Source organism: Pseudorca crassidens, chromosome 8 (assembly GCF_039906515.1).
Source record: "Pseudorca crassidens isolate mPseCra1 chromosome 8, mPseCra1.hap1, whole genome shotgun sequence".
NCBI classification, from domain to species: domain Eukaryota; kingdom Metazoa; phylum Chordata; class Mammalia; order Artiodactyla; family Delphinidae; genus Pseudorca; species Pseudorca crassidens.
The window spans coordinates 30,933,131-30,959,455 of NC_090303.1; the positions used below are offsets into that span (position 1 = coordinate 30,933,131).

The 26,325-nt window shown below is 41.3% G+C and overlaps 1 protein-coding gene across 2 annotated transcripts in view; it reads left to right on the forward strand.

The window, feature by feature from the left end:
• Nucleotides 1-26,325, forward strand: part of GRM3 (glutamate metabotropic receptor 3) — a 234,438-nt gene that overhangs the window by 200,995 nt on the left and 7,118 nt on the right. The window contains exons 4-6 of one of the 2 annotated variants that reach the window (XM_067746097.1): nucleotides 7,352-8,418; nucleotides 19,084-19,258; nucleotides 21,685-21,905. In XM_067746097.1, coding sequence (XP_067602198.1) covers nucleotides 7,352-8,418; nucleotides 19,084-19,258; nucleotides 21,685-21,764 — 1,322 coding nt within the window. In that variant the 3' untranslated portion in view covers nucleotides 21,765-21,905. Of the gene's footprint in view, nucleotides 1-7,351; nucleotides 8,419-19,083; nucleotides 19,259-21,684; nucleotides 21,906-26,325 lie in introns of those variants that run through there. The other variant, XM_067746098.1, reaches the window with a different exon arrangement.

Genomic DNA, 26,325 nt, shown 5'->3' on the forward strand with positions numbered 1-26,325 from the left:
CGCTACGAGATTAGAAATCAATTACAGGGAAAAAACCGTAAAAAACACAAACACATGGAGGCTAAACAATACGTTACTAAATAACCAAGAGATCACTGAAGAAATCAAAGAGGAAATCAAAAAATACCTAGAGACAAATGACAATGAAAACACGATGATCCAAAACCTATGGGATGCAGCAAAAGCAGTTCTAAGAGAGAGGTTTATAGCAATACAAGCTGACCTCAAGAAACAAGAAAAATCTCAAATTAACAATCTAACTTTACACCTAAAGGAACGAGAGAAAGAAGAACAAACAAAACCCAAAGTTCGCAGAAGGAAAGAAATCATAAAGATCAGAGCAGAAATAAATGAAATAAAAACAAAGAAAATAATAGCAAAGATCAATAAAACTAAAAGCAGGTTCTTTGAGAAGATAAACAAAATTGATAAACCATTAGCCAGACTCATCAAGAAAAAGAGGAAGAGGACTCAAATCAATAAAATTAGAAATGAAAAAGGAGAAGTTACAACAGACACCGCAGAAATACAAAGCATCCTAAGAGACTACTACAAGCAACTCTATGCCAATAAAATGGACAACCTGTAAGAAATGGACAAATTCTTAAAAAGGTATACCTTCTTAAACTGAACCAGGAAGAAATAGAAAATATGAACAGACCAATCACAAGTAATGAAATTGAAACTGTGATTAAAAATCTTCCAACAAACAAAAGTCCAGGACCAGATGGCTTCACAGGTGAACTCTATCAAACATTAAGAGAACAGCTAACACCCATCCTTTCCAAACTCTTCCAAAAAATTGCAGAGGAAGGAACACTCCCAAACTCATTCTATGAGGCAACCATCACCCTGATACCAAAACCAGACAAAGATACTACAATAAAAGAAAATTACAGACCAATATCACTGATGAAAACAGATGCCAAAATCCTCAACAAAATACTAGCAAACAGGATCCAACAACACATTATAAGGATCATACACCATGATCAAGTGGGATTTATCCCAGGGATGCAAGGATTCTTCAATACACGCAAATCAATCAATGTGATACACCATATTAACAAATTGAAGAAGAAAAACCATATGATCATCTCAATAGATGCAGAAAAAGCTTTTGACAAAATTCAACACTCACTTATGATAAAAACTCTCCAGAAAGTGGGCACAGAGTGAAACTACCTCAACATAATAAAGGCCATATATGACAAACCCACAGCAAACATCATTCTCAATAGTGTAAAACTGAAAGCATTTCCTCTAAGATCAGGAACAAGGCAAGGATGTCCACTCTCGCCACTATTATTCAACATAGTTTTGGAAGTCCTAGCTACGGCAATCAGAGGAGAAAAAGAAATAAAAGGAATACAAATTGGAAAAGAAGAAGTAAAAGTGTCACTGTCTGCAGATGACACGATACTATATAGAGAGAATCCTAAAAATGCCACCAGAAAACTACTAGAGCTAATCTATGAATTTGGTAAAGGTACAGGATACAAAATTAATGCACAGAAATCTCTTGCATTCCTATACACTAATGATGAAAACTCTGAAAGAGAAATTAAGGAAACACTCCCATTTACCATTGCAACAAAAAGAATAAAATACCTAGGAATAAACCTACCTAGGGAGACAAAAGACCTGTATGCAGAAAACTATAAGACACTGATGAAAGAAATTAAAGATGATACCAACAGATGGAGAGATATACCATGTTCTTGGATGGAAGAATCAATATTGTGAAAATGTCTATACTACCCAAAGCAATCTACAGATTCAATGCAATCCCTATCAAATTACCAATGGCATTTTTTGCAGAACTAGAACAAAAAAATCTTAAAATTTGTATGGAGACAAAAAAGATCCCAGAGAGCCAAAGCAATCTTGAGAAATAAAAACGGAGCTGGAGGAATCAGACTCCCTGACTTCAGACTATACCACAAAGTTACAGTAATCAAGACAATATGGTACTGGCACAAAAACAGAAATATAGACCAATGGAACAGGATAGAAAGCCCAGAGATAAATCCATGCACCTATGGTGAACTAATCTATGACAAAGGAGGCAAGGATATACAATGGAGAAAAGATAGTCTCTTCAATAAGTGGTGCTGGGAAAACTGGACAGCTACATGTAAAAGAATGAAATTAGGCCACTCCCTAACACCATACACAAAAATAAACTCAAAATAGATTAGAGACCTAAATGTAAGACCAGACACTATAAAACTCTTAGAGGAAAACATAGGAAGAACACTCTTTGACATAAATCACAGCAAATTCTTTTTTGATCCACCTCCTAGAGTAATGGAAATAAAACCAAAAATACACAAATGGGACCTAATGAAAGTTAAAAGCTTTTGTACAGCAAAGGACACCATAAACAAGAGGAAAATACAACCCTCAGAATGGGAGAAAATATTTGCAAATGAATCAACGGACAAAGGATTATCATCTCCAAAATATATAAACAGCTCATGCTGCTCAATATTAAAAAAACAAACAACCCCATTCAAAAATGGGCAGAAGACCTAGATAGACATTTCTCCAAAGAAGAACTACACATAGCCAAGAAGCACATGAAAAGCTGCCCAACATCACTAATTATGAGAGAAATGCGGATCAAAACTACAGTGAGGTATCACCTCACACCAGTCAGAATGGGCATCATCAGAAAATCTACAAACAACAAATGCTGATGAGGGTGTGGAGAAAAGGGAACCCTCTTGCACTGTTGGTGGGAATGTAAATTGATACAGCCAGTATGGAGAACAGTATGGAGCTTCCTTAAAAATCTAAAAATAGAATTACCATATGATCTAGCAATCCCACTACTGGACATATACCCAGAGAAAACCATAATTCAAAAAGATACATGCACCCCAATGTTCACTGCAGCACTATTTACAATAATAGCCAGGTCATGGAAACAACCTAAATGCCCATCGACAGATGAATAGATAAAGAAGATGTGGTACATATATACAATGGAATATTAGCCATTAGGAACGAAACTGGGTCATTTGTAGAGACGTGGATGGATCTAGAGACTGTCATACAGAGTGAAGTAAGTCAGAAAGAGAAAAACAAATATCCTATATTAACGCATATATGTGGAACATAGAAAAATGGTACAGATGACCCGGTCTGCAGGGCAGAAATTGAGACACAGATGTAGAGGACAAACGTATAGACACCAAGGGGTAAAATTGGTGGTGGATGTGGGGTGGTGGTGTGATGAATTGGGCGACTGGGATTGACATGTATACACTAATATGTATAAAATGGATAACTAGTAAGAACCTGCTGTATGAAAAATAAATAAAATTCAAAAAAATTAAAAAATAAAATAGCCTAATGAAAAATAGTGGCTATAAATGACCCAATTTCATTCCTTTCTATGGCTGAGTAATATTCATTGTATATATGTACCACATCTTCTTTATCCATTCATCTGTCAATGGGCATTAGGTTGCTTCCACGTCCTGGCTACTGTGAATAGTGCTGCAATGAACATTGGCGTACATGTGTCTTTTTGAAATATGGTTTTCTCAGGGTATTGGGTCATTTGTAGAGATGTGGATGGACCTAGAGTCTGTTATACAGAGTGAAGTCAGAAAGAGAAAAACAAACGTATATTGACGCATATATGTGGAATCTAGAAAAATGGCACAGATGAACCTATTTGCAGGGCAGGAACAGAGACGCAGACGTAGAGAACGGAAGAGTGGACACAGGAGGGGAAGGGGAGAGTGGGATGAATTGGGAGATTAGGAGTGACATATATACACTGCCATGTGTACAATAGATAGTTAACGGGAACCTGCTATATAGCACAGGGAGCTCAGCTCTGTGCTCTGTGATGACGTAGATGGGTGGGAAGGAGGTGGGGGGAGGGAGGTCCAAGAGGAGGGGATATATGTATACATATAGCTGATTCACTTCTTTGTACAGCAGAAACTAACACAACATTGTAAAGCAATTGTACTCCAATTAAAAAAAAGTGCCTATATTTTGTAAAAGCCAGAGATAAAGTCCTCATTTAGGCTCTTTAAAAAACCTATCAATGCTCTGTATATTCAAACGATTAAGAAAAAAATGGGAATTGAAATATTATTACCAGATTTTCATGAGTAGGAATCAATATCAGAATTCTTATGTTACATCAAGCTAAGTTTGTTTATTCTATGCTTAGAAAAGAGGCATTAAAAATTTCAGGTATTCTGGGCTTCCCTGGTGGCGCAGTGGTTGAGAGTCTGCCTGCCGATGCAGGGGACACGGGTTCGTGCCCCGGTCCGGGAAGATCCCACATGCCGCGGAGCGGCTGGGCCCGTGAGCCATGGCCCCTGAGCCTGCATGTCCGGAACCTGTGCTCCGCAATGGGAGAGGCCACAACAGTGAGAGGCCCGTGTACCGCAAAAAAAAAAAAAAAAAAAAAAAAAAAAAAAAAAAAATTCAGGTATTCCTTTTACATGTTACAAATAAGTAAAATGTTGACTATTTTAAAACATTTTATATCAAGTGTTAAGACCCTAGATGTGTTATTAGTTTTGTTATTCTCAACTAAGCCACCAGTCTGTTCCAGTATTCAGTTAATGATATCAGATGATTTCCATAAAAGATTTATAAAAGGAATGTTTTACATCTTTAGTGTTTATATTATTAGCTCACATGCCAACAATCTTATCAATAACCCTCTCTGGCTCAGGTTACGCAAAACAACCAGTTTTGTCACCTTTCAAATACGTTATTTTTAAGAAACTTTATATTTAAGAATAGCTGTGAAAATAGTGAAATATTTAAAGCTATAAAACATTTATTTTACAAATCTTTTCCAGAATGACCTAATAACATCCCCTGAACACTGGTGGAGATTGACTGTGTAGTTGAGAATAAAAAAAATTAATAACACATCTGAGGTTCTTATACTTGATGTAAACTATGTTAAAATATTCAACATTTTATTTATTTGTAACGTGTGAAAGGAGTCTCTAAAATTTTTAATGAAATTTTTCTAAGCATGGACAAAATAAATTTAGTTTTCTGTGATCTAAGAATTGTGATATTGATTCCTACTCCTGAAAATATAGCAATAATGTTTCAACTCCTATGTTCATTTGTTCTACCATATTAAAACATAGTCTAAAGCTGTAGTAGTTGCAAAAAAGATCATACTGCTGTGGAGAGAGATCAAGAGAAACAACAAATAACAGAGAGAAATGAATTATCCCACAATTTAGTATCTGGCAAATGTTATAAACCAGTAGAAAATGATCAATTTATTTAGCATTTTTACATTTATTTATAATTCGTTATTATAATTTGTTGATTAGGAAAAAGAGTTAGAAAGGTTAACTTTCCTAAGGACATACAACTGTTAAAAGGCAGAGATGACAATCACACATGGTCCATCTAAATCCAAAATCATGCACTCATCTACGACTACAGCGTGTCTCGCTATGAACTTGAAGCCAATCCCCAACTGCAGTACAGACACACACAGACATAGGCGATGGGTTTGAAGAATGTGGCAGAAAGCTAGGTGAAGTTTAGGAAAGTCAAATGTGAGATAACAAGATCACTAAAGGAAAATAAATCATAATAAGTGAGGAATAAATGTGGCATATTGAATTACATTTGCTAACAGACTTTATATATGGTACAACACGTTACTGGAAACACCAAGCCTGACACTCTAGGGGCATCTAAGCATCCTATGTAGGCAAGAGCTATTAGGTGAAATATGAGGTTTTCTTTTACCAAGGACCCAAGCAACTCATTGAGGGACCCTTTCCTCCATAAAATAACTAGACCCAAGAAGAGTAAGCTGTTTCCCGCTGGCTGGAACAACATGAGCCCCAGAGAAGACAGGACGGAGCTCAGGGAGGCGGTAGTAAAGACAGCAAAGACCTGCAGAGTAAGAGACTGCAGTGTCCTGCAAATTCCCCTTCCTCATCCATAGCTGTAGTTGGGCACATCAGCTAAGCCACATTTCCCAGCTGCTCTCGAAGTTGGGTGTGACCCTGTAACTAATTTCTAGTCAATAAATGTGAATAAAAGCACGTGCCACTTCCAGGTTTATACTTTGAGGAAGCAGGTGTACCTAATTCATACTCTTTTTCTCCTTCCACCGCATGGATGGCAATGAGAAGGAGGCCCTAGGAATTGGTACAGCTTCAAGATGGAAGGAACGTGGGTTCCTGAATCCCTGTGTGGAGGAGAGATACCCGCCCACCAAGACTTTAGCCTACTGCACAAGGGAGAAATAAACTTCCATTGTGTTTGAGCCCTTAAACAATTTGGGGTCTATTTACCAACACAGGCAAGCCTACCCTGACTAATAAAGATTGTCTGTGCATCAGAGACACCAGCTTCATTCTTCTACATTTAAGGAAAGAGTAAAGGTCGGCAGTGTGAAATAGTAGGCACAGAGTAGACCAGAGAAGGTGGCATAAAAATGGTGAACAGAATGGCAGCTCATGTTGGCAAGAGAGACGTGATGAGCAGCAGCTGGAAGAGAGGAGAGAGGAACCAGAGATGCTTAGAGAGGCGCTGCTCTTAGGCACTGGCTATAAGAAAGGGACAGGGTTGAGGGCTACCGATCCCGTACAGTTAGGAACTGTAAAGCAATTACCTAGCTTCTACTGTAGGTGCCTTCAGAATATTCAGGTTGTATATATGTGGATAGGAGTATGCTATACACAGACACATGCAAATATGTAGTCAGAATGAACAGCCTCCAAAACATGAAAATACTACAGTTGAAGGATTATGGATGAGTGTTCTTTTTTTCTTTCCTTCTGAATTATCTAAACTGTTTAAAAGAAACATACCATCCATTTATAATGAAAATTTTTTTCTTGATTTGAAGGAGAAAAATTCCTCTTTTTAATTATATCTTCATGCAAATATTTAATTTCTATACATCAATATATAAATACGTAATAGAGATGAGATTCGAAGTTTTGTCCAATTCCTATTGTGGAATCTTTCAAGAAATGAATATTTATATACCACATAAAATATGACTACATGTTCACCGGTTTCCCTGTTAAATAATCAGCTCCTTTGAAGGCAGACACTGTATTGTACTCATGATTATCACTGGCACTTGGCACACAGGAGGCACTCAGGAATGTTAAGTGAATGAATTTATGAATGCTTGAAGACTCCAGTAGTTTTTAATATGTAAATTCAATGGTAATTGATAAATTATCTCAGCCTTGGAATCCCTGTTCCCTGTTATTTCAGTTTTGCTAAGTGTATGATATAAAGTCATTGACCGATCACACTTAAGACACCTAAACAGTGATCTTTTTTTTCTTTTCTTTTACTTTACATGTCACAGCTCCATTCAACCCAAATAAAGGTGCAGATAGCATTGTCAAGTTTGACACTTTTGGAGACGGAATGGGACGTTACAACGTGTTCAACTTCCAGTACATGGGTGGCAAGTATTCCTACTTGAAGGTTGGTCATTGGGCAGAAACCTTATCAGTAGATGTCGACTCTATCCACTGGTCCCGGAACTCAATCCCCACGTCCCAGTGCAGCGACCCCTGTGCACCCAATGAAATGAAGAATATGCAACCAGGGGACGTCTGCTGCTGGATCTGCATCCCCTGCGAGCCCTACGAATACCTGGCTGACGAGTTTACCTGTATGGATTGCGGCCTTGGGCAGTGGCCCACTGCAGACCTATCTGGCTGCTTTGACCTTCCTGAGGACTACATCAGGTGGCAAGATGCCTGGGCCATTGGTCCAGTCACCATTGCCTGCCTGGGTTTTATGTGTACATGCGTGGTTGTGACTGTCTTTATCAAGCACAACAACACACCGTTAGTCAAAGCATCAGGCCGGGAGCTCTGCTACATCTTGTTGTTTGGGGTTGGCCTGTCCTATTGCATGACATTCTTCTTCATTTCCAAGCCGTCACCAGTCATCTGTGCATTGCGCCGACTAGGGCTGGGGACCTCCTTCGCTGTCTGTTACTCAGCCCTGCTGACCAAGACAAACTGCATTGCCCGTGTCTTCGATGGGGTAAAGAATGGCGCTCAGAGGCCAAAATTCATCAGCCCAAGTTCTCAGGTTTTCATCTGCCTGGGTCTGATACTGGTGCAAATTGTGGTAGTGTCTGTGTGGCTCATCCTGGAGGTTCCAGGCACCAGGCGGTACACCCTTCCAGAGAAGCGGGAAACAGTCATCTTAAAATGCAATGTCAAAGATTCCAGCATGTTGATCTCACTTACCTACGATGTGGTCCTGGTCATCTTATGCACTGTGTATGCCTTCAAAACGCGGAAGTGCCCAGAGAATTTCAACGAAGCCAAGTTCATTGGTTTTACCATGTACACCACATGCATCATCTGGTTGGCCTTCCTCCCTATATTTTATGTGACTTCAAGTGACTACAGAGTAAGTCTCGGAATGGTTTCTCCTTTTCCTTCTTCTTGTATCCTGCCGCTGTTTTGTTATGTATAATTTAAAAGAGACTCCTTTTATTTCATCTCAGCAATTAGGTAGCTAAATTATAAATGCCATGATGAACCACCATATTGTATATGGAAATTAATTCAATATGTTTTAAAACATTTAATTAGTGCTTGCTATGTGGAAAGCATTGTGCTGGGCACAGAGAGGAACATAAATGTAAATGGCATGGTCATTCAAGCAATTTACAATCCAGTGGGAGAAAAGTATAATAAACACACACACATACACATGCACGCACACGCCCCTTAAAACTTTTCATTTAATTTAGAAAGTGAATGACAAGATAATAAGACTTTAAATTAGACACGAGAGGACCTGGCTACCACAGATCGATCTGTAAATTAAAGCAGAGTTGCAACATTAAGCCAGGATCAGTTGAAAGATCTAAAAACTTTTCACTCAAGCTTCAAATGAGCATCATTATTTCTCTAAAACAAGTTAAAATACAATATTTGTTATACTTTTTCTACAACTTTACTTCCTGTAGATGTGGTATATGTATGTAATCCCTGAATCGGTTAAAACTTTTACTGTCTATATCCATGTAACCTAATTAAGTCATTACTCATATAGTCTCCAGTAATATTTAGTTCAGATTTCTGGGCTTCAATATAATGACCATCTCTCCTGAAAGAAACAGTTCATGATTCCATCAAAATTTCTCAAATTGTTGAAACCATCAATCCGTTACTCCCACATTTATACTTCTCATTTTCGTATCGCCCAATGAGTGAGTATAAGAATATTTCCCTCTTAAGGCAATTGGTTTTTATTCTCTATATTTCTTAATTCGTCATTAAGTTTTCCAGAGGCCTTATGGTTTCCTTGTTACAACATGATTTCACAAAGTAAAGTGCCTCTGTAGGTTGGAATAGTCCTCAAATGTTTCTGTTTATCAGCAATTCCTACGTTACCAAGCTCTTGAATATTGCTGCTCAAAAATAAGACAAAGCTACTTAAAGCAAGAGATCAAGAGACTGGCGAAGCTTGATGTGTCTAGTCTAGTAAATTATCCACAACGTTGTGACTCAAACCTATGGACCACATTAAAGGAGCAGCCAGAAAAATAAAGAATATACAATCAATGTTGGGATAACGGTCAGGCTTTCTATAAGACCACCTATAAAAATTTTTGAAAATCTGTCAAAAGAGAAGACATCAGAACTAAATCAACAAAATCAAAGGTCAGATTATATGCACACAGGAGTTCGTACCTTTCTAGGGTGGGGATTAAATGGAGAACTACAGTTAATGCATTTTAATGCCCCCAATTCTATCTTTTGTCTTTCTATACACATCCTCCTCCTATAGATCTGTAAGGATTTTTTTTTTCACTTCTTAGGAAGCCATCCTTAGTAGACAGGACTTGGGGTATTGGAAATGCAAAATAGTTACAATGCTATTTGTTCTATCCTCACATATGATTTGAAACTATTCATTCTCGAAAAAGCTAATGAAAAAATAAAACAAAAATAATACCGAGAATAAAATTTAATTTTATTGAATGAACTAGCATTTATTCCTAAAACATAAAAAAATGACTTCTTCCTTTAACATGATAGCAATATCATGATTAAAAGAAATTAGCTGAAGATACCAGAAGTTTTGCCACATGGCAGAAGTTACAAGGAAAATGGGGCAGAGGTTGTACAGTTGAGAGTTTTAAGGGCTATGCTAATTAAGGCAATGAATCCTACAGAGATCATCTGAGGTCTCACTTATCCTTGCAAATAATCCCAATCCTAAATTTACAAAAGAAATGAGACAGTAGACCAGAGCCTCCAACACAGAGGTTTTCATATTCAATCACACATTGAATCAACTGGGTAGCTTTGAAAAAAAATATTGATACCTGGGGCACAGCCCCAGATATTCTGATTTAATTGGCCTGATCTGTGGCTTAGACGTCAGGATTTTTCAAAGCCCCCCACGTGACTCTCATTTGCAGCCAGGATTGAAAATCGCTGCCCTAATGAATCACACGCTCTTCTTGTCCCACAGATATCTCTAGTTTGGCCGGCACTGTTTTGAAATTCTTTGAAATGTTTGCCAAAGTAAGAACATTGAGAAATTGTACATAACTGTCTAGATTCTTGGCTTCTCTTAACAAACTAAAACATGTGGACCCACAATTAGCTGGCTGAGTAGTGCTTATGCCTCTAGACAGAGCACTCTCACTCCTGTTGCCCACAGCTCCCACCAGCCCCTGAATTCTTACACCTGGCTACCCTCACGTATGAATCTGCATAGCCCTATAGGTATTTGAACCCAGGACCCTTGTTTTAGACTGCGATTTAAAATTTCCTGGAGGGAAACCATGTGGCTCGGAGAGAATCAGCAGCATTAGAAAAGTACCCAATAATAATCTAAGTACCAGCATTAGGAATTTGGCCATCGGTCAACAAGGTTTATGACTCAGTACTTTGCCACCCACTGGGAGTTATAAAACAATATAAAGCACTATTCTAGTCTTCAAAAAGCTTACATCTCAGTTGGGAAAACAATAACAAGCATGAACGGATTCAAGATTAACACAGAATAGTTTATAATTAAATTGCTGATAGAAACTCTTAAATGCCTATTAGTTTCAAAAACGAGTTGGATCAGTAAGAGCTTGGTCTTTCCAGGAATCTCCTTAAAGAGGTGGGATTTCATCCTGTACCTTGGTAGGAAAGTGCAAGTAAGGTAGTTAGAGTATATAGGGCCTACGGGGAATATTCTTGAGGGAAAATAGAAATGAACCAAGAAGAATGCAATAATGTCAGTCGTGCTCAAATGGAAGACAGGGGGAGTCTAGTGAGAAATTAATGGGAACTGGCAGCTTGGTCAGATTATACCAGGTAGAGGAATTCATTTAAATAATGTGTAAGGGCTTTGAGGTCTTGTGATTTTTAAATTTTTCTTGTTTTCTTTTGGTTGGTTGTTCACTTGGGCAAAAAGTGACATGATTAAGGCAAGAGGGAAAGAAAGGAACTAAGTCTTCCTGACCAAATCCCAAAACCTTATTCTACCAAGTGCTTTGCATACATGAGCTTACGTTATTCTCATTAGTACCCTGGAAAGCGAATTTCATTATCCATTAGGAAGATGAGTAAACAGACTCAGAGGGCAATTAACTTTTCAGGTGGCACAGTTAAAAAATAGTAGGACTAGTTTTTTGGATCCAAATCCATGCCTTTCCTACTATATCACACACTTACCTATCCTTAATATGAAGAATGGACTTGTAGGCGTAAAACCTAGAACAAACAAGACTAGTCAACGCTGTAAGAGACATCAAGACGGAGCGAGCAAAAACTTGGGTAAGAATCCAAAACTTCAAAGGATCTTTGAGAAATATCCAGGCTGCCTCCTTCTGTATCACAACAAAACCATCCCAGAGAGCATAAGAATCAAACACCGAGTCATCAGGGATCCAATACATAGTTCCAATGGTGTAAAGAAAAACTAGGTCACGTTTGGGTGGAAAGTTTACCACAAAAAGTTTAAATGGTAATTACTGAGTATTTTGTTCATTCATGTCTTCCAAAAGTATCTGAGCATTTACTATGGGCCTTGGGGATACAGCTATCAACACAGACAAGCCCCTCCTCTTTGATAACTTACAATCTGGTGGGGAATGAGAGGAGCATAGAGATGGTGAGTAAATAATTAATAAGTGAACATTCAGGATAACTCATGCAGTGGTGAGTACTATGACGGAAGGGAGTGGGGTTATGCCACTACAGTGCTTCCCAAACTTTAGGGCGCATCCACCTGGGAATCTTGCTAAAGATTCTGATTCAGGAAGAAGGGATGAGGCCCCAGGTTCTGGATTTCTAGCAAGCTCCCAGATGATGGAGATGCTGCGAGGCAAAGGACCGTACTCTAGGTATCAAGATGCTGGATTCTTACTGGGGTTGGTGCAGGCAAAGCATTCTGCCTAGGCAGACTTGGAGGTGACTTCAGAATTTTTACAAGGTTTAAGTACTTGCAGAGAAATTCCAATTTTCCCATGTTGACTATTTTGAAGATTTAAAGAAATGTATCACATCTCATTCTTTCAAAAAGTGTTTGCCACCCCTACTAGTGCCTATTTCATAATACCCTACCGAAAGATGGGAAGGAGCAAACCAGGGGAATTCTACCCGCTAGACAGGAGAAACAGCAAGTGCAAACACCCCCAGGCAAAAATGTCTTAGAAAAGAAAGGTGTATCTGGCTACTGTTTAATGAGTAGATGGGAGAGTGAGTTTATGTGAGAGGTAGGCGGTTGGGAGGGTGGGCAGCTAGACCACATAGGACTTTATAGGCCATAGCAAAAAGTTTAGATTTTTGTTCTCTATGGAAAAAGAAACCACTGAAATACTTTTAAATGGAGCAGTTTAATGATCTCATATTTTGTGATCTCACATTTTAGGAAAAAAAAAAAATCAAGGTGCTAAAGACAACGTATGACAGAAAGGAGAAAGCAGGGGTGGGGAGAGCAGTTAAGTGACTGCGATAGATGATGGTGGCCCGAGCCATGGGTAGGATGTCAGTGATGGAGACAGAACCTGTGAAGGACCGAGAAGGGTTTTAACCCACCCTGCAATCTAACAGGTTAGCCCGCCACAGATTCGGGGATGCTGACAGAGACCTGAGACTCCTAACTCAGAGCCAAAGGACTTTTATTACCCGCAGCCACCACTGTGGCCAGAAATTCAGCATCTGTGTAGGTTGCGCAAGTCCCAATTTCCAGTAGGCAGTGCAGAGTGGGCCCGGTAACACGTGCATGAGCAGTCATCACGATAGGATCAGTATTGCTGACTTTTTGCCTTCACCTTGAATACATCACAGCCCAGCACTGTTACCGATCCTAACCTTATTTAAAAGGTTGGTATTGTGTTCATCGTAGGCTTTTAGCATGAATTTTTATTTTTAAAAAATACTGCAGTAAAATATTATTTGCCTTGGGGCTTCCCTGGTGGCGCAGTGGTTGAGGGTCCGCCTGCTGATGCAGGGGACGCGGGTTCGTGCCCCGGTCCGGGAAGATCCCACATGCCGCGGAGCGGCTGGACCCGTGAGCCATGGCCGCTAAGCCTGCGTGTCTGGAGCCTGTGCTCCGCAGCGGGAGAGGCCACGACAGTGAGAGGCCCGTGTACCGCAAAAAAAAAAATTACTTGTCTTGATTACTGAGTTTTGGGTGCCTCCTTAAATGTGCATCTCAAGCAAGTTCCTCATTTGCCTCTTTCTGGTCCCAGCCCAGCCTTCTCCCTAACGGGCCTGGGTAGGATGGTGACTTGGCTGTCTGTAACCAACAGAGCATAAAAATTCGAGTTCTTCCCTCCCCAGAGTTTCCCAGCATACTGGGTCTGGTGCATATGGATGGCAGCCACCCTTGGGGATGGGGAGACATTGTTCCTATCCTTCCTTTCTTCTTAAGGCAGCTGCGATCAGGATGGAGAGAGTAAGGGAGGAATCAGGCAGCACGGACATCTCCATGCCAGGAAGGAAGACACATTTGCTCTGTGTTTCAAGCAGGCAGCAGCTACGCATGGCTCAACCAAACGAAGGTCCAATGTTTCTGAGCACCCAAAACCCTGAATTGAATGGCAACGTCGTCATTAATGTCACTGTTCATTTCAGTTTGGGGGACCCCTTGACTCAGAGGCCAGAGCCAGATATCGGTAGCTATCTGCCTGGGCCACGTGGTTTGCGGATTTCAGCTCACTCGCCACTGACTTGCACAGACAGCAGCAACTTTTTTCAAGGAGTTCGTCTTAATCCAGGGCATTTGCTGTCTCATCATGATAACATCTCTTAGCATCTTGCCTGGTTTTAGCCTAAGGGCTAAGCAAGCTTTCCAGGGCTGCAGCTGACTGCAGGAATTCATCCAGATTTCCTTGCGTCCGTCTCTCATTCTTTGGTGCAGCACTTCTGTCAGCATTTTCAACCCAATCCAGGTCAGGAAGAGCCCAGATACCGGTCAGTGCGTCATCTCTGGCTTCCCAGAGCATTATCCTGTTTCAGGGCAATCTGACAGAGAGGGCCAAAGCTCCTTTTCTGCAGCCAGGTTCCACTGTAAAAAACTGAGACTTCTGTCATCGCAGAATGGATCTAAGTTTGGCGTGAGAGACTATACCAAGGGATGAGCCCTCAGAGGGCCTAGCTGTTGCCATTCTTCCTTCACAAGCACTGGTCGCCCTCTTCCCTCATTTCCCAAGGGAGCCAGCCAAAGTTTAAATGACTCACCTGGTCTCTGCTTCTCTGAAGGCTTCTCTTGTCAGTGTAGGGTCAGTGTAGGTGCTTGTCTCTGCAACTTTTATGTGAAAAAAGAGTACAACTTTCTGCCCACCAAGGACCTGAATCGGAATAGGGAGGAAATCGACGGCACCCCCAGAGGTGAGTCAGCAACAATTTCAGTACAGGTCTAGCAGCTCTATCCGAATCTACTTCCTGTCACTCAGCCTGCGAACCACCCCCCAAATCCTCTTCTTTAATGGCCATAAAGTGGAACACTATTTATTGCCTGGTTGGCCGTACAGTTTGGTCAGCCTGTTTGCTACGGATCCCCATGGACTGCTCTCAAGGCCTGTTCATCAGCCCACGAGACCCTCATCCTTCCTCTTTGAGAAAGCCTTTCCGATCTCACTGTCACAACTGTCAAAGACCGAAGAGTCTGAGATTTTACTTGACTGATTCCAACTTAACATGTTAGCTTGCCACAGTTTTGTGGACGCTGACAAAAAGGACTCTGACTCAAAGCAATGGCAGTAGCCAGAGTTCCGCACTGGCTCTGGTTACCTGAGCCCCACTTCCCACAGGCTATGCAAAGGGCACCATGACCACGGCACAGTCAGCGGTGGCATTACAGGGAAGAACAGCTAGATTGGGGAATCTGAATCTTCTCTAATGAGTGATATGCTGGTCCTCTGTTCCACAGGCACTACCTCTATCTCCTAGGGCTCTTTGCTATAAAAAATACCATTGAAAAGAAAGTCCAGAACAAAGGTAGTCGGAGCCGCTGCTGGAAAGACGTACAGAAGCCCAAGAGACCATACAGGATTATCTTCCGAAAGAACCAACAGAACTTGCTATTGGATTGGATGTGTGGGTGTGAGAGAAATGGCAAAATGAAGGATGACTCTCAGGTTTTTGGCTTGCACAAGGGGGTGGCATTTGGTGTCACTTAAATGGAGGTACCTGGAGGAAAGGATCAAGTTCTGCTTACATATTCATTCTGATTTGCCCACTACACATCCACAACAATATGCCAAGATGGCATTTGAATGTATAGGTCTGGAAGCCCAGAAGATAAGTTGGAACTAGTACTCCATGGATGAATACCATCCACGTAGGAGGTACTTAAGCCACGGAACTCAATGAGATGGTAAAGAGAAGAGTGTCCAAAACTGAGTTCTGAAACACGCCAGCACTTAGAATTCAGGTAGAAGAGAAAAAGTCAGCAACTCAGACAAGGAACTGTCCAGTGAGGGGAGGAGGGATCCAGGAAGTGATTAACCATGTCAAGTGTTTCTAGGAGCTTGAGGAAGATGAAAACAAAGCAGCATGGGCTGGGAGTGTTCAAAGACGCAGAACAAATAAGTATAGATAAACACAGACTCTTTATAGTGTGAGTTATAGAGGGAATTGGGCAACTGAGACTATGAGGCTGATACTTGGGCTTTGAAAAAAATTAAAAGGTATCAAATTTAAAGCGGGTATACTGAAAAACATGCAGCATAAACTATGACCAAAATGCACCTTTAGTTATGCTTCCCTGTGTCCCTTTAGTAGTTAGTGAGATTAGTCACCCCTCCACCCCTGGATGGAAATTCCAGTGGATACATCCAAACACTGACTGTTCACCTTATGTGAGACACCATCCTAGTGCTGGGGATACATCAGTGAATGAAAACGCTCATGACCTTGGCAGGCCCATGAATTTGTGTGCCCTTAGGTGACATAAGGTCCTACAATCATTTTCAAAGGAAAAATGTCTCTAGTAGGAAACTGAAATGCCTTGTCCTATGTAGTTATCAAATCATATCATGACGTAACATTCAGTATCATTTTCTCCTGAGGTCTGGCCTGCCTTGGAGCTGCAGTGGTTGGCTTCCCCTTTCTCCCAGCTCACACTCCCCAGTCCACCAGTTGCTATGTCCCTCTCAGGCCTGGTTAGAGAGTAATAAGGACTTTATGATCTCTAAGTCCGCAGTGGCTAAAGACACATCCTTGGGATAACCTGGAAGATGATTAAAGGGTGTTTTCACCTGATCATCAGAAAGGTCCTGCTGGCCTTTTTCTCCCGCAAGTCCTTGAGGGAGTTGGCTGGCAATTCGCTACTCTGAGTCGTCACAATCCAGCTACTCCCCTCTAGCCTCCTTCTGAGAAGGACTCCAGGCCCCTCCATATGGGCCCTAGATGACCCACAATGGCTCACCTTTCCTGCATACCACTCCCGTAGCGTTTGTTTTCATAAATTTTTAGAGTAAAGGACTATCTCAGTACATCAGCCAGTCTCCTTGCTCTGCTACAAAAGTGACTAGCCATTTCTCACCTTCTAGATTTTCAAGACAGGAATCAGGCTCCCGGCCAGAGCATCCTCCCAACCACAGAAAAACCTCAAACCTTCTGTGAAGGGCCACAGTGATGCCCTCCTCTGTAAGCTTTAAGTGAAGAGATGGACACAATCCCCCTAAGGGGTGGAGGGCATGGAATTCACAGCACAGCTTTGGGCCGAGATCTCCTCACAGAAGCCTCCCTTCTCCTCTCCTTGTAATGTCTTAAAGTATGTGAGGAGTTTCAAAGTTATAGAAGGTTTTCTTGAAAAGTACACATTTGAACTTGTCTCACCCTCGCTGGGATATCTGATAGCTTTCACACTGGCACCACAGTCAAAACCGAGGCAGGAACAGCACAGTTCTAATATCATATTCTACATATATGTAAGAAGAAAAATTACGTCAGTAATGGACTTGCTATAAATAACATAGTTATGATTTATCAAGGCTTTTCCATCATGGAATTAGATAGTAGACTTTTCTGAGAAGCTGACAAAAGAGAGAAGAGCCTGAAACTGGGGACCAGGTTGGAAAGCACTGGAGTGGTTAGGGGAGCAAGAGCTTTAAGATAATGAGGAGAGGGCCTCCCTGGGGGCGCAGTGGTTAGGAATCCGCCTGCCAATGCAGGGGACATGGGTTCAATCCCTGGTCCAGGAAGATCCCACATGCCACGGAGCAACTAAGCCCGTGCGCCACAACTACTGAGCTTGCGCTCTAGAGCCCGCGAGCCACAACTACTGAGCCCACGCACCTAGAGCCTGTGCTCCGCAACAAGAGAAGCCACCACAATGAGAAACCCGCACACCGCAACAAAGAGTAGCCTCCATTTGCCGCAACTAGAGAAAGCCTGCACGCAGCAACAAAGACTCAACACATCCAAAAATAAAATTAAATTAAAAAAAAAAGATAGTGAGGAGAGATTTACTTTCAGCAATCAAAGTAAAACCAGAGTCTGAAGAATTATGATACAAGCGTAACCTGATTTTTTAAAAATCAAAAACAGAAAGAGGTCTTCTAAAGTTATGTGGCTCTTCCGGTTAACTGTTCAGTCTCAGCTTCCTTTGATTACAGAAGAAGGTCAGACACTTTAGGGCATGAGAAATTACTGCTATCTGGTAATAGCATCGGCTGGGGAAAAAGGAAAAAGAACTCTAAAATGACTCTAGGATTTACCATAGTTACTCTGAGTAGAAACTGATAGAAGAAATAATTAATTTCCATTTTTCATACTGAAAGTGATTAAATATGTAGAATCTAATTTGGGATTTTCCAGAAAATCTATGGGAGCTGAAGCCAGGATAAATGAGGAGAGCAGAGAAGATGAAGAGTGCGGGCAAGGGAATGAAAAGAAGAGATGATAAAACCTAGTTCTGAGGTTTGCTTTCAGGGGAAGCAAAGAGGGCGCAAGGGAAAATTCTCTGTCAAGGGTGGGTGCATAGAAGCCTGGAGAACAGAAAGATGAAACAGCGAGTACCTGGTGTATCAAAATTCCAGAGAGATGCTAATGAAATAATTAAAAGAGTAGGTACCCCAGAAGAAAGTTGATAATGCCCCCCAGTGTTGAATAGGGAAACCAAGAGCTGATAGAGCTCCCAGCAAGAAAGAGAAATGGAAATATGAAACAGGACCAGATTTGTTCATAATATAGTAAACCTTAAACAAGCCAAGTTGATTGACTCAAATTATCAGTTATCTGGTCACTTCATCATTGAATATTGATATTTTAGTCTTTAAGATTCTGACTTCCAGTGGCTCTGCAGAAATATCTTTATACAAAGTAAAGAGGAAAACAAACAAAACAAGAAAATCTGTGTGAAGTCTTGGCAAGCCTTCAGGACACCAAACACAGAGAGTGTTTGCTTACAAATCCTAAGCAATGTTTCCATGTGCATCCCAAACTCAGAAGATCCAATATAATTGCTGTATTGGTTTGGCTAGAATAATAACAGAACTGTGGATGATTTGGGTTTTTTCAGTTTGCTCTTTTTTTCAGTGCTCTCTTGAGTTGGCCACTGTATTGAATTTATAGTCAAGACACTTAACTAGGCAATCTTTTCTTATAGGTGCAGACAACGACCATGTGCATCTCGGTTAGCCTGAGTGGATTCGTGGTCCTGGGCTGTTTGTTTGCACCCAAGGTGCACATCATCCTGTTTCAACCCCAGAAGAATGTGGTCACACACAGACTGCACCTGAACAGGTTCAGTGTCAGTGGAACTGGGACCACGTATTCTCAGTGTAAGTATGGAACTTGACACTGACCCCTTCATATATAGTAGGGAGCAGGCTAGAAGGAGAAGCAACAGACATAGACAGAAACAGGCAACACACGTCCATCCCCATAATCAATCTCAACTCAATTTAGTAAGTGCTGGTTTGATCACTGTGTGCCAGGTACTGTGCTGGGTGCTAAGGATACAGTGATAAGCAGAAGAGGTCAAGGTTCGGTTTTGGCAGTACGCGGTCTAGCAGGGATGACAGACATTAAATCCATAACCACAAATGGGATTTTTGACCAAGTTGTAGAGCCAGAGAACCAAGTTTCTAGTCCTAACTTTGCAACTAGGTCAACAGGTAACCTTGAGCACATCACTTTACTGTTTCCTTCCTTAGTTGGCCTAGAGGGTTGGACTAGACTGGTGCTCTGTAAAGTATGTTCTGTGTCACACAGATGCTGAAGGTGCTTCATGAAAATTAGAAGAGGAAGATAATCAAATAAGGTGGAAAATGCTACAGCCTAAATACCCACTTGGAAGTTCAAAGCACCTCCTTTGACATGAGCATGAAAAAGGTTTTTCAGAATCTCTACAGCAGGGAAACCTGTTTCACTTTGTTATTTACAGTTTCTTAAAAGTAATTGATCACAGTAAAATCAACTGCACAGCCCATGGAATACACTTTGGAAAACGCTAGAATAGATCTTCCTCCTATTTCAAAGACAAAGACACAATTTTTTTTTTTTTAGCTGAGGAGGCAGTGCTCACTGAAAGATACCAGGGTAACTCCCAGCCAGAATTCTCTCACCTCCTGGCCTGCAAATATCTGCAACAGTAGCCTTGGAGAATCATGTAATTCTTCAGAGGCATCTAAAACACAAAGGTAGCTAAAGGGGACAACCTTTTAAGCCATTTTCAGCTAATCTATGGTATAAAGTAGGAGAAATGCACTGACAGAAGGATGAGGGGGAAGGAGGGGAGAGGAAGGGGAAGGGGGGTGGGGGGAAGGAGGGCTGGAAGTGACAGAGACAAATGACTACTTCACAATTTTGCCCCGAGCCGATTAGAAAGGAAACTTTGAAATAGCTCAGCGTCACAAAGTGAGCAATCGCATTAGTGCCCCAGTTTCTCCAACAAAGTGCACAATTTTATAGGGCTGCCCTTTTCCTGGCAAACAAAGGGAAGACTGACGGCTGACAGCACGTGTTCCGTGATGCGCTGTGTATACCACTCCTGCGTCTTAGCTGCTATAGAGATGGAGACCTTATTGCATTTTCAGCTAAATTTCCAGGTGTCACGAGGGCTGAGCCCCAGGACCTGGTAAAACTTGTGAAATAATTTTCCTTGCACCTTAAAGAAACCTGCTTATTTCTTGAGCAAACAAATCTCTTTTCCAACAGTTGAACTATGAAAGCTAGCCAGTCCAGACCAGAAAGAACTGGCATATAACTAATAATAATAACTAACAAAAACAACAATAATACAGCTAAGAGGAACTATCATTTATTGTTTCCTTTGTGCTGGGCACTGTGCTAAGTACTTCATACATGTGTGCACGTGGGATATAGCTTATTTAACGCTCACAACTCTTGGGGATCTACCCAAGGTCACACGTATTGAAAGTGGCAGAACCAGAACTTAAGAGCCAGTTTCTCTGATTTCAAAGCCAGGGCACCAAACCACCTTATCGTGCTACTCCATCCAGAAAACAAGCCGGGAAATTTCCCATGAACTACTTACTTGGTAGACTTTCCTGGGAGAACAAAAGGAAAATTACCCTAGGCTAGGCAGCATGATTTACCTCTGGGCAGGAAGAGTCTTGTTGATAGCTTAGAGCTCTTCTTGCCTGTTATTAAAACAATGTAGCAGAGTCCCTAAGTCTTCCACAGACACTTTTCAGATCTCATACATCCGAACCTCGGTAATTTAGATATGGTGGCGTTTTCTAATGTATGTACTAGGAATTAATAAATTCCTGAAGAGTTAACAAGGACACTTTACCCAATCGAGTCTCCCCTCAGAATTTCAGAAATGTTCATTTACACAAAAACAATGGACTGCAACTGCCATGGACCTGCTTAAGCGGTCACTCGGTATCTAATCTGCTAGTGGCCCAACTAATACTTCAAGGAAGGAGTCTATCCAGCCCAACATTTTAGGACTACTTTGTTACTCAGTGAAATTTAATTTTTTTCCTTAAAAAGGTCTAAATTTAGATCTCATTTTTCCCACAATTTTCCTCTAATTAATCCAAATCAAAGAAATGGCAGTAAAGTAACAAAGTGAAGTATTTGAGTGGTATCTCTCGGCATTTCAAAGTGCGTAAGTAACGAATCCATTGATCTTTTATTTGTATTTGTAATTCTTTATCTTTTACTCACGATAGTTTAATATTTGTGGGCTCATTTTATCCCATGTGTACAAGATATCACAAGTTCTATTTTATAGGTGAGAAGATAAGAGAAGTTACTTCTCAAGGACATACAATGATTCAAGAGTTGACACTGGATTTCCTGACTTGTGATTAGTATCCTTCCTATTTTAACAAATTGGAACCACTGTCATGAAGTTCCTTAAAGTCATTAAATGCCTGAATGCTTTCTATACACCAGATATTTCTAAGCACAGTGGTGAATAGGACAGAATCCCTGGTCCCAGGAAGGTTAGTGTCCGGGGCAGTGTTTTTCATACTGTAGAATGTAATCCATTAATGGGTCATGAAATTTATTTAGCATGTTTGACCAGCATTTTTTAAAAACGGAAATAGAGGGACTTCCCTGGTGGTCCAGTGGTTAAGACTCTGCACTCCCAATGCAGGGGGCACGGGTTCGACCCCTGGTCAGGGAACTAAGATCCCGCATACCGCACGGCATGGCCAAATTAATTAATTAATTAAATAAAATAAAACTGACCTGGACATTTAAAAATAATAATAATAAAAAATATAAAAATAAAAGAGAAGAGAATAAAGTATCTTAGAGTGCATCATATGTAACAGGGTAAATAGTATTTCACCAAGTTTGCTCAAGTTTATGTATGGGTACCAGGTTCAGGTAAAATATTTCTTTCTATGAACTGCAATCAAAGATATTTGAAAGCCACTTGCCTATGGGATCTAGTTCTATGTATAAACGTGTTACTGACCCACTATGATGAAAATTTAAGCAACTGGTTTAATATTTCAGTGCCTGTTTCCTCCATTATAGATTCAGCTCAATTAATATCCATCTCCCTCCTAAATACTGGGAAGTACGCTGTTTAAAGAATCAAGAAAAATCCTTAAACTGCTCTGCATTCATTAAGTACAGCGTATGCTTTTCCTAGGTTGTACATAATTTATGTTCTTCTGGTTAAGTATTTGCAGGCATTTTATTCCAATGGATTATTGTTCCCAGTATTGCTGCTGTTTTTCTGACCTAGTGCCTCCAGAGGTAAAAACAAAAACCCCATGTATGGACGAGAATAAGCTGGCATAGCAACGGAGTTACCCCCCGCACAGACACATTTAGTTATCTATTCCCTCATAACGAACTTCCCCCAAATTTAGTGGCTTAAAAGAAATCCCTTTTGTTCTCTCTCCTGATTTAGTGGGTCAGGAATTCAGGCAAGGCTTGACTGAGCAGTCCACCTGCTCTGCAAGGCCCTGACTGGGGTCCTCCTGTGGTGTCAGCTGAGACTGAACTGATCTGGAGGGTCCGCAGTGATTCACTCTCGTACATGGTGCCTAGGTGGGATGCCTCTCTCCACATGGGACCCAGACAGCATGATAGAGCCCACCCAGATTCAAGGGGAGGGAGGCAGACTCCACCGCTCAAAGAATTTGTGGCCATTTTTATTATGCTGCGCTCTCCAAATCCCAAATCCAACCGGTACTGCACTCTTAGCAGGGATTAAGTGACATGACACACTTAAGCTTATGCAATACCAAGAAGTCACCTTGACTGGAAGCTGCGGCCGTATTAATTCAGGGTTAATTCTCTGGCGAGAGAGTAGCAGAGATACCACATCACTTTGGAGTCTAAGTGAGCTCCCTGACAGAAGCTAAGGTGGCTGACAGCAGAAAGAAGTTCAGTTAGCAGGTTTTAAAATCTGAGCAGTTGCTCCCAAAAGATAGAAAAGCACGGCCAAACTCAGAAGCAGGCATGGAAGAAAGAACATCGTTAAGGACATCTTGGAAAACTCACCATTTGAGAAATGTTTACATATTGCTGTATGCAAAAGAGACCAATTTTAGTTGTATCTGATTAACTACATACAGTGGGAGTCAGAATAATAAAAATGAAACAGTAATTTTTCTCCACTAAGTGTACCCATAGGCCAGTTGTCCCCAATATTTGTGTATTAAAAAAAAAAACTCTTTGAAATGAAGATTCCCAGGCCCCACCCTTTGTATCATGGGGTCTTGGTAAAGGCCAGAAGTGTGGTCGGTAACAGATACTCCAGCTGGTTCAACAGAGATGGTCCAAGGAAAACGGTTTGAGAACCTTGGCCCAAACCATCCTGTCTGCTTCATCCACTGCTATCAGTGCAGAGCAGGGAGCTCCACTTAGATGCCCTCAGAGAGAAAGGAGGCCCTGGGTTCAGAGAAGGAAAGGCCCTTGAAGTCCCATCCTTTGCTTCATGATGCCAAGAGCCACATCCCGGCACAGTCATTTCCCCCATTGTTGTCCGAACCCTCCACAGAAGGCATGTCTCCCATAGACGCACCTGGCCACTCAAGAAACATTTACTGAAGGTGGGAATGCACCTTCCAATAGCAGTAGGACTCAGAGACCCTGAAATCCTAAGTTCATATTTATAATGCTGCTCCCACACCCACACACATAAGTAAACATCCTTTGTATTTGGAAGAGGAAAAAAAAAAAAAAAGAGGTCATTCTTTGTTTGGTTCAGCTTTAGAAGCAAAGGAGCTTCCCACAGCTGATTCCCAAAGACAGGCAATCAAAAACGTATGCTGAGAATCTTAGCATCTGCAAAGGCAATGATTTTTTCTTTTTTTAATTAAAAGCCTTCCCTTCAGCACTACACCTGACAGCATCTTGTTCTACCAGCATGGGTCCAGAATGTAAGCGAATGGTGTCATTGTGAGGGAGACAAACTGGATGCACACGTGAGGTTTGGCAGCATAAGATCCTATAGGCCCTGCGCAGGTCAGAATACTGCTGACGCTAATATGGGTTTGCATCAGCGTAGGCTGCGGGGAGAAGAAAGAAATGGAGTGTGTCCAACAGTCTTTGGAGCTATTATGTCCCCAGACGTGGTCCTACAGGGATGTGTATTTCCCTTGCTCACGGTGATCATTCAGATGTATGTATGTCATTATCATTAAATCAGCCAAGGGGCTTCTGCTAATTCATGATGCCCAGAGTTGGGTCCCGGAGGAGCCATGGGCACATGGAGATTGATTTTCTCTGCCACCACCTTATTCAGAAAGTCACTTGTCTAGGTGGTAGTGTGCGAACTGCTCAATTAATAGAATTATTCTTTATCACTAAGCATTGGCACATTATAAAAAGAAAGCAGCAGTCTAAAAAGATGGAGGGAACCGTCTTCTAGTTTCACAGTATAATTTGCCACAGAGCTTCAGCAACAGAAAGCGAGTACCTGAGGACAAGCCTTTGCATTTATCAATGGCCAGGCTTTGAAGATACCCCAGTTGGCCAGGGCAAGCCATTGTTCAACTCTGAACAGGACTTTATTTAAAAAAAAAGCACATAATGCCAAGTTTCTTCTCTACTGTGCTAGTCCAGAAAAACAGCATAATATACCTGCACTTTACAGTTCAGGGAGTCCCATGATGACTGGCCAGCAAATTAGGAAGTTGTTTGGCAACCCAGACTGAAATGAACGTCTTCTTCGCCACAGGCGTAAGTATATTATAAACCTAAATCCTCTCTGACCAACGTAGGAAGAGCCTAGAGTTGTCAGTAAGTTGAGCCATTTGCTTCCAGGCAGAATACACCTAGTACATCCAAATCAGATATACGTCAATCCATTTTCCCTTAAGAGAGCAAATCCATTTTCCCTTAAGAGAGCTCCCTCAGGAGCACAGCACTCCTGAGAACCTCATTCTTTCTATTCCCCTTCATTCCCTCATTGAGGATGGGGGGATAGTCTCCAGCTATGATAGGTAACCCTATTATACGTTAGGAAATTGATGTTTAATACCTCTCCTTCTTTTATTTGACATTTCCATTTACTTCTCTCACAACCACTCTAAAGCAACCCTTAAATCATTTTCTCTTTACCTCTACTATTTTGCTAGGTTTTCCCCAGGCAGCTACAGCCCACCTTCTTTATTACACAGCCTGGAGCTGGAAGGGATGCTAAGGATCATTTATTCTAACAAACACATTTATAGATGAGAAAACCAGGGTCCCATCTATTAGGTACTTTAAGGAATTTGATAACTGAAGTCATAGATAAAACTCTCAAAAGCTGCTCTATGGCTCCTGTGGCCTCTGGATTTTCTGCCCCAGCTCAGTTACAAAATTCATCTCAGAGACTATCCTTTTTTTTTTTTTTTTTTCTTTTGCGGTACGCGGGCCTCTCACTGTTGTGGCCTCTCCCGTTGCGGAGCACAGGCTCCGGACGCGCAGGCTCAGCGGCCATGGCTCACGGGCCCAGCGGCTCCGCGGCATGTGGGATCTTCCCGGACCGGGGCATGAACCCGCGTCCCCTGCATCGGCAGGCGGACTCTCAACCACTGCACCACCAGGGAAGCCCTCAGAGACTATTCTGACAGTAAGAATCTTAGCATCTGCACATGCAATGATTTTTTTCAAGTTAAAAGCTTTCTCTTAAGCACCACACATGACAGCATCTTGTTCTACCAGCATGAGTACAGACTTGTGTTCCTCTCAAAAGCCCATAACAGGGAGTTCAACAGCATAAAGCATGTCTCTTTGAGCCCCCGGTGATCCCCACGCCCAGGCTGCACACAGACAAGGTGTGGCATTGATATTCCAAAGAGGCTACACACTAAGTTTCTTAGAAAATGTGATTTGATGAAGACAAATGAATGTAGTTAATGTTTATGTCAGATATAATTTCTCTCATTTCCATAGTTTTTTAAAAGCATCACTTTCT